This window comes from Triticum dicoccoides, chromosome 5B, assembly GCF_002162155.2.
Source record: "Triticum dicoccoides isolate Atlit2015 ecotype Zavitan chromosome 5B, WEW_v2.0, whole genome shotgun sequence".
Classification (NCBI taxonomy): Eukaryota; Viridiplantae; Streptophyta; class Magnoliopsida; order Poales; family Poaceae; genus Triticum; species Triticum dicoccoides.
In genome coordinates, this window is record NC_041389.1 from 8444278 (window position 1) to 8456535 (window position 12258).

At 45.1% G+C, this 12258-nt stretch overlaps 1 protein-coding gene and 1 pseudogene across 1 annotated transcript; both read right to left on the bottom strand.

Moving 5' to 3' along the window:
* Positions 1-7107: 7107 nt before the first annotated feature.
* On the bottom strand, positions 7108-8851 carry LOC119306249 (annotated as a pseudogene).
* A 488-nt stretch (positions 8852-9339) lies between these two features.
* Positions 9340-10558, bottom strand: LOC119304999 (elongation of fatty acids protein 3-like). The gene has a single exon (XM_037581643.1). The coding sequence runs from the start codon at positions 10475-10477 to the stop codon at positions 9569-9571; it is 909 nt and encodes a 302-aa protein (XP_037437540.1). The 5' UTR covers positions 10478-10558; the 3' UTR covers positions 9340-9568.
* Between the last annotated feature and the right edge of the window lie 1700 nt (positions 10559-12258).

Here is a 12258-nt window from a genome sequence, read left to right on the forward strand (position 1 = left end):
AACAGCAATTTTCCTCAGCTTGTGCCGGTGAGGATGGGGCTGGGACAGTTTGGTCTTATGCCTCAAGAACAATTGGCACAGCAATATCAATTCTTACTGTCCAACATGCCAAAACAAGAGACCTTGCTGCAACAAGCAAATGCTAGAGTGGAAGGACAAAAGGACACAGCCAAGAAGAAGGAGATTGGAAATCCAAAAGAGCTCTTTTGTGTGAAGTGTAAGGAACAGGGGCATGTGAAGAGTGATTGCAAAAATAAGGTTTTCTGTGTGGTGTGCCAAAGACCATCTCATAATACTGAGGAAAGCACCATTCTTAAACAGCCTAAGCCAGTTGCTAAATATGTGGGGTATGGAGCCAGGGGTTTGGGGTGTCTTCTGGTGCAAAACACTAAGGAAATTGTAGCTACTGAGCACATCGATCCTATGGCTCTGGTGACTGTGCATGAGGGGCAGTTGAATGATACCACAGTGGCTTATGGCTTCAGCAAGATGTTTGACTGGGGGTGGACTTGGAGAGCCAAGTTTCAGAGTCCTACAACCTTTCTTATGAGATTTCCTAGTAAAGCCAAATTGGTGGAGTTGAGAAACTTTGGCAAATTTACTTTGCTGGGAACTGGTGCCATGGTTGAGGTTGACTTCTGGAGTCCAGATGACAGGGCCAAGGGGAAGTTACATTCAGTCTGGATAAAAATGTGGGGGGTCCCTGATAACCTGAGACATTATTTGGGAGTTTGTGAGATTGGTTCATCTTTGGGGCCAGTGGTTGAAGTGGATGTTGAGCATATTCATTCCAGGGAGGACATAAGAGTGAAAGTGGGGGTTAGGGACTTACATAAGGTTCCTGCCGACACAGAAATCACTACCAAGGACCTGTTGTTGTATGATATAGGCTTTGAGTTTGATTCAGTCGCTGAACAAGGTTGGTACAAGTTTGAGGAGGGAAACAAAAGGAAAACCTTTGATTATCTGGACTTAGAGAGCCATGATACACAAAGGGAGAAGGAGGTGCAGAAAAAAAGTAAACAATCTGAACCTGCAAAGTCATTGGTCAGTCTAGGGAGTTTGGGATTAAAGCAGTATGAGCAGGCGATTCTGAAAGCAGGGAATGTGTCCCAGGAAAATGAGTTGGTCAAGGACAAGGCAGAGGTGGCAACTGTTGGAGAAAGACAAGGAGAAGAAGAAAGTTTAAAAGCTAGATTGCAGAAAGCAGAGGAGCTGGCAGCAAGGCAGACTGCTCAACTGATGTTGGAGGAAAAAAAGAGAAAGGAGATGGATATTATTAGGAAATCTTTAGAGAGGGAAGTTAAGAGACAACATGAACTACTGCAGATTAATCTGAAGGTCAGTGAAGATGTGAGAGGGTCTCAATCAGGGGAAAAACAGCTTGGGAGTGAAGATGAGAAGGAAAATTCAGGAGAAGGAGTTGTAGCAGAAGATAATAAAGAAAGTGGGGGAGGAATGTCAGAGCTGGAACTAATGGAACAGGCAGTGGGCCTGGGTTATATGGAGCCTATGGACTATACTGCAAGTCAGGAAACTGAATCTTTTGAGACCAAAATCAAAAAGGCTGGTATAGGAGAGTTGGAATCCCAAGATGAGGAAGAACTGAGAAGATGCACTAGACTGAAAGGCAAGGAAGATAAAAAGATCACTGATTTGGCTAAAGAGAGAGTGGCACAGAAGAACAATTATGGTGAGTATTCTTCTTCTGATGTCATATCTAGGCCGAATGATATTTTACAGCAGATTGCTGAGGGGGTTGGGGTTAGCTTAGGTTCTAAACCTGATATTGTTAATTATAATCTAGAATTAATTAAAACGGCTGAACAGGCCAGAATTGATATGTGGCTGACTGACTATAACAATAAACGGGAAAAAAACCACATGCCTGAGGAGCATGACTTTCTTGACACTGGAGAATATTCTCTATTAGATCTGTTAGAAGATGAAGATAATAAAAAAGAGGAAGATGAGAATGAGGAATGGGAAATAGTGAGGGGTTTTTTCTCATCAAAAAAAGTTGAAAAAAAGGCAAAACTACCAGAGGTTCTGGAGTTAAAATTGCCTCAGTTGTCAGAAATCTAGAGTCTTCGGATAAGAAGAAAAAGAAAAAGAGATGAGGGGCATTTTTTGGAATATGAGAGGTTTTGGGGGTGATATCAAGAAAAGATTTTTAAGAGAGATGATTATGGACATGAAAGTCGACTTCCTGGGTCTGCAGGAGACCATGAGACAGCAGTTTTCCAGAAATTAATTATAGCAGGTCTGTGCAGGAAGGGATTTCCATTGGCATTTCACCCCAGCTAGGGGGAAATCTGGTGGCCTCTTACTAGGTGTGAATTATACCACACTTGATGTAATCTCTCAGGATGAGGGGGATTATCACATTAAAATGACAGTCCAATATATTGATAAAAGGTTCATTTGGGACCTGGTGTTGATATATGGGGAGGCACAGCCAGAGAGGAAAGCCTTGTTCCTGGCTGAGCTATCCAGAGTTTTTCAAAATTCTATAAACCCTATTCTAATTGGAGGGGACTTTAACATTATTAGGAAAGCCAGTGAGAAAAATAAACCAGGATCCCCTGGACATTGGAGTTTCCTTTTCAATGCCATTTTGGAACAAGCTGGGGTGAGAGAATTGGACATGAATGGGAGGAAATTTACTTGGGGCAATTATATGCAGAATCCCACATTTGAGAAACTAGATAGAATTCTATGTAGCACTGATTGGGAAGAGGTATACCCTTTAACCCATGTAACAACTCTAACTAGGGAAAAATCAGATCATACTCCTCTCTATTTGGATTCTGGGGATTTTCAAAAAACTGAACCAATTTTCAGATTTGAAAATGCATGGTTCAAGAGAGATGGGATTGATAAAATTGTTCAGAAAGTTTGGACTGATTCTTCCATTAAGGGAGACAGCATAGACAGGTTGCTGGGGAAATTTAGAATGTTGAGACCCAAACTTAAGGGGTGAAATAGAAACATGAATGCTTGGTATATGGAGCTAAAGAAAGATATTCTACTCAAATTAGATATCATTGATAAAAATTGTGAGGTTAATGGCCTTACAGCTGATGATAGAAAGGAACAGATTGAGTTGAGGGCCCAGCTTGATAGATTGCTCAAACAAGAATAGGCTAAATGGAAACAGAGAGCCAAAACTGATGAATTGTTGGAGGGAGACAGTAATACTAAATTCTTTCATGCCAAAAGCAAATGGGAGGCTTAGGAGGAATAAAATTTCTAGATTAGAACAAGAGGAGGGAGTGATAGAAGGAGATAAAAATTTGATGGATTATATCACTACTTTCTACAAAAACTTATTTGGCCACCCAGATAATTCCTCTGTTTCCCTAAGTATTGATAATCCTGATAGGATTCCAATCGAATATGCTAATCTGTTGGTGGAAGAATTCTCTTTGGAGGAGATTAAAAAGGTAGTCTTTAAAATGGCACACAATAAATCTCCTGGGCCAGATGGCTTCACAGCTGAATTTTACCAACACTATTGGGGGTTGGTGAAATTTGATTTAAAAGCTTTACTGGATGAGTTTGCCAGTAGGAAAATTGATATCAGTAGACTGAATTATGGTATCATAACCCTGGTCCCAAAAGGGACTGGTGCTAATCAAATTCAGAAGTTCAGACCTATTTGTCTACTAAATGTATGTTTTAAAATTATAACCAAAGTCTTAATGAACAGACTTAATTTGGTAGCTGCTGAGGTCATCTCCCCTGTACAAACTGCCTTTGTCAAGGGTAGATATATCATGGAGGGGGTCCTGATCTTACATGAGGCTTTGAATAGTATTAAAAAGAATAAGCAAAGTGCTGTGCTTTTAAAAATTGACTTTGAAAAGGCTTATGATAAAATCAAATGGTCTTTTTTGTTTCAAATGCTTAAACTGAAAGGGTTTCCAGACAAATGGGTTGACTGGGTCATGGAAATAGTTAGAGGGGGGAAGGTTTGTGTTAAAGTTAATGAAAATTTAAGAAAATACTTTTGTTCCTATAAAGGCCTGAGACAAGGGGATTCTTTATCTCCCCTAAATTTTGATTTGGCTGCTGATGCTCTAGCAATTATGTTGAATAAGGCTAGAGAAAATGGGCTAGTTAAAGGGGTTTTGAGTGAGTATACAACTAATGGGGTCAACATGTTGCAGTATGCAGATGACACTATATTCCTGATACAAGATGATATGGATAGTGCACAAAACTTGAAATATATTCTGTGTTTGTTTGAACAAATGTCGGGTTTGAAGATTAATTTTCATAAAAGTGAACTTTTCCTATTTGGAGCAGCGATTGATAAGAGAGATGAATATGCAAAAATATTTACTTGCCCAGTGGGTGCTTTACCTATGAAGTACCTAGGGTTACCTGTTGATAAATATAGAATCAGAAATAAACATTGAAAGCCCCCTGAGACTAAGATGGAGAAAAAATGTGAAACTTGGCAAGGGAGACTGTTAGCTAGTGCAGGGAGAGTTACTTTGATACAATCTGCCCTTGCAGGCATACCCTACTTTATGATGTCCTTTTATGGGCTCCCGGTGGGGGTTGAGAAGCGCATTGATTTCTTTAGAGCTAGATTATTATGGCAAGAAGATGATCAGAAGAGGAAATACCATTTGGTGAAATGGTCTGAGGTTTGCAGGCCAAAAGATATGGGGGGCCTGGGGATACAAAATTTAGCCTATATGAATAAGGCTTTGCTATGTAAGTGGTGGTGGAAATTATATACGACTGAGGGTGTGTGGCAAAGTATAGTTTTAGAAAAGTATGTCAAGAATAAAAGCGTGGGCAATGTTTTGGCTAAACAGGGTGATTCACAGTTCTGGAAAGGGATATTGAAACACAGAGAGCATTTTGTCTCTCTGTGTAAGTTTAAAGTTGGGAACGGCAAAAGAGCTCATTTCTGGGAGGATTGGTGGATCGGTAGTGCTCCTCTAAAAAAGAACTTTCCTAGATTATATGATCTGTGCTTTGATAAAAAGAAAATGGATAAAGAAGTTTTTGATAATGGATTAGATAATGTTCAGTTTAGAAGAACCTTACTGGGAGATGCAAGAGAATTGTGGGGGCATATTAAAGAGGCTTGTAATGAGGTAACTTTGAATGAGGAGAGGGATGAGATTAAGTGGACTCTTGATAAGAAGGGAGTTTATACAGTAAAATCCTTTTATAGGCACCTGATTGAAAACGGTGTCAAATATCCACACTTATATATGTGTAAGATTAAAATGCCACCTAGAATCAAGGTGTTCATGTGGTTGGCACTTAGGGGGAGTATCCTCACAAAGGATAATTTGATTCGTAGGGGGTGGAAGGGAGATGATAAATGCCCCTTTTGTGGGAAAGGAGAGGACATAAACCATCTTTTTTTGACCTGTTCGGTTGCTAGATTATTATGGAACATACTAAAATGTGCCTTTAATCTTAAGGACATTCCAGACACACTAGATGGTGTCATGAAAACTTGGGTAAATACCTTTGGCAAAGATGAAAAAAACCTGGTCATGATAGGAGTTTCAGCGATCTGCTGGACTATTTGGAAGCTTAGAAATAGTGTGATATTTGACAACAATAGGGTGAATGATCCCTGTGTTCCTGTGTCCTTGTTTATTAAAAATCTAAATGATTGGAATATTTTGCAGACAAATCCCGTAAGAAGTAAGCTGATGGAGGCTGGAGTGAAGCTAGTAAGTAAGGTGGCAGAAGAAATATTCAAGGCGGCGTATGGGTGGCGCCTGAAGACTGGGAGGATCGAAGGGTAGCAGATGCTCTCCTTGCTGCGATGGATATGGCTTCTACCTTCTCATAACGGCTTCGCTTCGTTTTGCTGATGTTCGGACTAAGTAGATGTTCCTGTAAGATTGAATTTGCTGTTATACCTGGTTGTCTCCTTTTGTAGCCTCTGTTCTTATAACAGAATGGGTTGTCGTTCTGGGGCTATATCCTCGTTTCTAGACCTTGGAGCACTCTCCTCAGGTTCCTTCCCTGCTGTATTTGGGTTTTCGGAGAGGGGAAGGGATGGCTTCTCCTCCTTCCCCAATATGGCAGTAGGATGGATCAGCCGGAAGGGTCGTGTTGGGGTTGTTGTGTTTTCCTTTGTTCTGTAACAAGACTTGGTGATTTCTGTTAATGGAAATCGGAGCGGGCGCTCTCTTTTATCAAAAAATATATATTAAATGAATTAAAATCATACTTAAAAATGATCCAGAATACAAGAAAGACTAGTAAACCAGGACAGATATCGTAGTATCTATCTAGAGTGACTCAATCGATGGGAAGGTGGCACACGGCTTTTGTGTGTTGTTGATCATTCAATGGATGATTCCAGAAGGAGAGAGAAAAGAAGAAGAGTATATAGCTCAGTGCTGTCATGTCTTTTTCTCCTCGGACAATACATAGGCACATAGAAAAAACCAAAAATATTAGATGCCTCACAAAGTTTTGCTTGAGGTGAGGTGTGTCTGGGAAGATGCCCTCTTTATTTCGCCGAATTTCGCCGGATGACCCCCAAGACACCAACCTTTTTTGGTTCTGTGGTGTTTTTGGGGTGCCAGCGGCTGGAGATGCTCTTAGTAGGCGTATTATTTTTCCATGCATCATGGCCATGCATGCATGTTTTTGTTTTGATAAAGCCATGGTGTCCCCTGTCTAACACGGAGTCAACTGTTCAATTCAATCTAGAAGCGTTCACAATTTTATCTATGTTTCAAATCTTTCAAAATATATGCAATTCTCATGTCCAATAAATATCTTATAAAAACTTTTAATTCAGACGAGGATATAAATTTCTCTTTCCCGGAATGGTCAAGACTCACGACTACATAACAGTTCATTCTTGTGTTGTTGCCAGCAGATATAATTAAAGAAAAAGGCTTAATAGTATTCATTCCTTACTTTTCTGTCAAGGTACCACAAATACAAAGATTGCAAGCCATTAATACTATGATAATGAATCTTCCACACAGGTAGATAGATCATCACCTGCAAGCACGATGAATAATATAACTAGATTGGCAATGAATTAAGAGATCGACATCCATCCATGCATACGATGCGTCAATGGATAGTTTAACTCAGACACACTCAGACCATCACTCTCGGACTCGCACTCGTGCTCATAACTCGATATGGATCTTGTCTTCTTCTCCTCAGTATGGGAACCCCCATGTTCGTCCCGGTCGCCTGCTGCACCATCTCTGTCCCAGCGGCTATCCCCATGGGTGGCGGCATCTCCATATCAGCAGGGAACTCTGGCGGCGGCATCGCCATAGTCACCTGCTGCTTCTCCGTCCCGGTGGAAAACTCTGGTTGCGACGACATCACCATACCCATCTGTTGCATCTCCATCCCAACGTCAAACCCGGACGGTGGAGGAATCGACATAAGAATCTGCTGCATATTCATGCCGTAGGCCAAGCCCGGCGGAGGCATCGCCATTGACATATGGTGCATATCCATCCCTACGGCGAATCCTTGAGTTGGAGGCATCACCATATGCATCTGCTGCATCTCCATCCCAGTGTTGGTGCTGGTGCTACTAGACTCAAAGGTACTTCCAGCGAAGAGTTGTTGCGGTGGTGGCACCCCAGGCGCCTGGAGCGCGCGAATGATGTTCTCCATCCCCAGGTTCAGGAGTACCTGGTTTGCGCATTCAGAGATGGCGACCCGCACCGGCATCAGCTTGCCGACGAAGGCCATCATCTCCTCCTCTCCCATGTCACCTAGATCGGGGTTAAGCAAGACCGCAATCTGGTCCCCCATGGCGCGCTTCTTTGCCATGGCCTCCTCCATGCACTCTTTCCGCATCTTCACCTCCTTCAGCTACGTGCGCAGCTCGCCGTGCTGCAGGTGCAACTTCTTTAACTTGTTATTGTCGGTGGTGCTCAGGACTCCCGTCGCGCCGCCCGCCAGGAAGCGGTCTATGACGGCCTGGCCTGGATGATCCAGCGCCCAGGAGCTCCCGGATCATGGAAGCATGGGAGGGCTAGGAACTCTTGATATTTTTCTCAGAGGTGATGCTATGAGTGGACCACTCGAGCGTAGCAACTCCCCTGGCACGTGGACGGCGGAGGGAGCCGACCTGTTCGGCCATTGACCGGTCGGTAGGCCCTGGCCTGGCCTGGCTGGGCCCACTTGCAGGGAGAGGTCGGTCTGAACAGGAGGGGGGATCCTCACAGAGGAAGCACCTGCAACGCAACACACACGGTTGCCCGTGGTAGAATTTTAATGAATTGTTATAACTCAGCACGCACCCGTGGTGCGAACCAACCTGTGATTGGATGGTTAGAGGGACTGTGGTATCCCCAGCCCGCCGGGGTTCAAGTCATGGTGCTCGCATTTATTTCTGGATTTATTTCAGGATTTCCGGCGATGCGCATTCAGTGGGAGGAGACGTTTCCCGTCGACGACGACGACGAGGTGCCTATGGCGACTTCGTAGATTTTAAGATGATATGCCGGCTCAGTGTTTGTTTCGAAGGCGCTCATGTTCATAGGGGTGGGTGTATGCACATGTATATGAGCGCTTGCGTCTGTACTGTCTGTGTTAAAGAAAAAAAAAAGCCACACACCCGTGGTGTGCTACGTACACGTGACAGACACGGCGGTCCAGACCAGGCGTGTCGTTGGGGTTGAGGCATGCAACGCAGCTCCGGCCACGGCCAGCTCGGCATGTTCTCTCCAGTTTAATCGCTGCTGCTTCACAGTGCTCTGCACAGACAGTGGCGAGGCAACAGCAGCAGCAGGGCATGGACGCCGGACGCCTCCCCTCTGCACAGACAGCGGATCGACGCAACAGCAGCAGCAGCAGCAGCATCAGCAATGGCCATCTCACTCTTTGTCGGCGTGTGTGTGGCCTTCCTTGCTCACGTGACAGCTGCAGTAGCTTTGCTTCATTTCAGCTACGTACAGCTTAACCAGAAAACGGAGCCGCCCCTTGTTGGCTTGTGCTCCGTGTCTGTCTTCTTCTTCTCTGCGCTCGAACACGAACAAGACAGAGCGGCATGGCACTTGAGACTCCAGACGCGACGCCGAGCACGGCAGTTGGCATGGGATCACAGGCAGAGACACACACAGGCTCAGTTGCATCCAAAAGGAAGCTTAGATGTTTTCTTTCCAGTTCAGATGTCACCCACTGAACCGAATCAACCAAAAAGAAGAAGAAGAGGAGAAAATTCCCCTTGCCAAGAACACAAGAACAGAGCATAAGAATCGAGTTAATCAGCAGCAGCAGCGGCAGGGGTTCGATCCAATCGTCGATCCACCCGTGCATATATGTATGTGCTCCTATCTATCTATGTATGTGTACCCATCTCTATAAATTAGAATTGAATTTTGTTTTCTTTTCTGTTTTTTGCTTTGGTTTATAGCAGCAGCGAGTCACCTGCTCATCTCATCTCATCTCATTGGGATGCCAGATGCCGAATGCCGATGCCGATGCCAATGCCGGCCTCTACCTATATGTACAGCACACCAATGGATTGTACTACAGTAGGAGTATATTACAATGGTTGGTTGGTTGGGGCCCTGATCACCTCACGCCGCTCTCACATCCCCTTCTTCTTCTTCTTCTTCAGGCTCACCGTGGCGGTGGCGGCGGCGGCGGCGGCTACGACGTCGTCGTCGCAGACGCCGCGCGTGCCGCCGTAGCAGTGCAGGAACACCCAGAGCAGGGCGGCGTTGAGCAGCGTGTTGACCACCCACGCCCCGATGCCGCTGCACCCGCCGGCCATCGCCCCGCCGAAGTGCATCCACACCACCCCCGCGTGGCACACCAGGTTGCACCCCAGCAGCCCGAGCTGGCAGGCCAGCGACCCGCTCCGCGCGGCGCGCGCCGCCGGGAGCCCCGCGCTGTCGACCCAGAAGCGGAACCCGAAGGCGACGGCGTGGGCGAGCGTGGACGCGAGGATGGCCAGCACCTGGAACGACTGCGAGAACTCGAGCCACAGGAACGCCATGGCGACGGAGGCCGCGTGCGCCAACGCCCGGGCGGCCGCCCCGCGCCGGCGCCTGAGCACCGCGAACACGCCGCGCGCCGCGTGGAGGTACCGGGAGAGGTAGTAGGCGTAGGACCAGAAGAAGACGCGGCCCGACGAGCGGGTCCCCGGCGGGAAGCAGAGGAGCCAGCGGAGCGGCGTGGTCCGGCTCCGGCCCCGCCACGACCACCGCGTGTCCCGTATCTCCGCCACCGCCGACAGCAGCGTGCCGGCGAAGATGGCGGCCGAGACGGCGGCCATGAGGAGCGCGTGCGCTGCCGGGAGGGGCCCCAGGGGGAGCGGCTGCTTCCGGCGGCGGAGGAGCGCGTCGGCGGCGAGGCAGAGGGACACGTAGGTGGCCAGGAAGCCGAGGAGGAAGGCCCAGGTGGAGAACCAGAGGCCCGAGGGGCTCCAGCGGAAGCCCACGATGTCCGGGTGCTCCGCCAGCCAGTAGGCGGCGTCGCCGACGAGCGCGGCCATGGTCCGTCCGCCGGATCGGTCGCTCGCCGGCGGAAAAAGGGGAGGTTGTTGCGGTCGTACGGTGCGGAGGATGGAAAGGGATTTGGGGAATAGGGGCCGGATATATATACTCGCATGGGCCTCCTCTCGTTTGTCGCAAATTGCTTCATGTCATATTTTGCATTAGAAATTGCTTAAAAAATCCGATTATAGCGGGCTTGGACCCTGGACAGTCCGAGCCAGGCTTTACAGTTCGAAGCCTCGTAGGGTCTCAATTTATTTTTCATTTATTTATTTCCCGGGGAGGAGGGGGTGGTCTCAGTTTATTAACTTTGGGTTGTATTGGTATGTCATTTTAGGGTCATGAAAAACTTTCAAAATATTTTCAAGAAAATTGTAAAAAACTTTTAGAAGATGTATCCTTTTGGGTGGTCCAGAAAATGGGTACGCATGATAACAATCAACATATAAACAAAGGGAAAAAAGGTCTTTATCAACATATAAACGAAAGGGAAAAGGTCTTGAAATGTGCTTGCCTAAAGTTAGCTAGGGTGGCCATGCATTCTCCAAGGAGCGGCTGGTGTGATGCATGGAGCACGATTTGCATGCATGCTTGCTTTGGGGGATCCGTCCACACCACCACCACCATCCTAAATTGTTTGGTTGTTGCCATAGGACCAAAGTTTATGCACGTATATATCGCCGCAACATGACAAGTGTCCACTCGAAGTCGGACACTCTATATGCATGAAAACAACCACAATTTCAGTTTGTTTTGCCATGGAAAAACAACAACATTACTGTCGTCGTCTTTGAATGAAAACTAAAGAAATCCACAACATATATAGACCCGTTCTCGCTCGCTTGGTTCCTTGAGTTGTCGGTTTTCGAACATAAATTTTATTTACTACATGGTTTGTTAGACTAGATTAATCATTTCGCTTGATTCAGCGTATATGTATTAGGCCGGAACTTATCTGCAATTAAAAGAACTGCCCACGAACAAACTAACGGCACGGCCGAATTATTTGGATTTCATAATTTCATCCATCCAACCATTGTTTAGTCGCAAACTGTGTCGTATCAGCTGATGTTAATGTTCATCTTTTTTTATTGCAAATATGTTAATGATCATCTTGTGGTAGATTTATTTTATTAGGAGCACTGCATAAGCGCATCAGCCATTGCCATAGCAATTTTAATAGTAATAAAAGTCAACCGCAAGTTGATTAAATTTTAATGCCATGTCATATATAGCCAGTATATATAGTACTATATCTCTCTAGGTTTATTGGCCCCTTGTATTTTGGGTAAACTTTGACCATCTACAAAACTAACAAAGTATAAATTATAAGGATATGATACAAAATTATATTGTTGGGTTTGTATTTGAAAAGAATTTTCAAAGTATAATCTTTGTCACATATAATTTACATTTTTTACTTAAATATACCGTCAAAGTTTAGCCCTAAATGAGAGAGGCCCTAACAATTTTGTGACATATAATTTACATTTTGTTATATATATTACTTTATTAATATTTGGTCCACCTTATTTCTCACCAAGTTTCTTTGTACATTTGTTGCAACCGACTCTTGATTGTATAACACATTTGTCTTCTCTCTGTTTCAACTTGGGAAAACAAACTCTTATACTTTATTTACATTACCTTTGTATATACTTGCTCTTGACCTTCGACCTTTGAACACTGTCCGTTTGTTACACTAGGGACGAAATGGCTTTAGCAGGCTACATATGATTTGCCAAATCATGCATGGCCATGAGCATGGAAAATTAATTTA

Coding starts and splice junctions, on each gene's coding strand:
- LOC119304999 (XM_037581643.1), bottom strand. CDS start 10,477: ATGGCCGCGCTCGTCGGCGACGCCGCCTACTGGCTGGCGGAGCACCCG.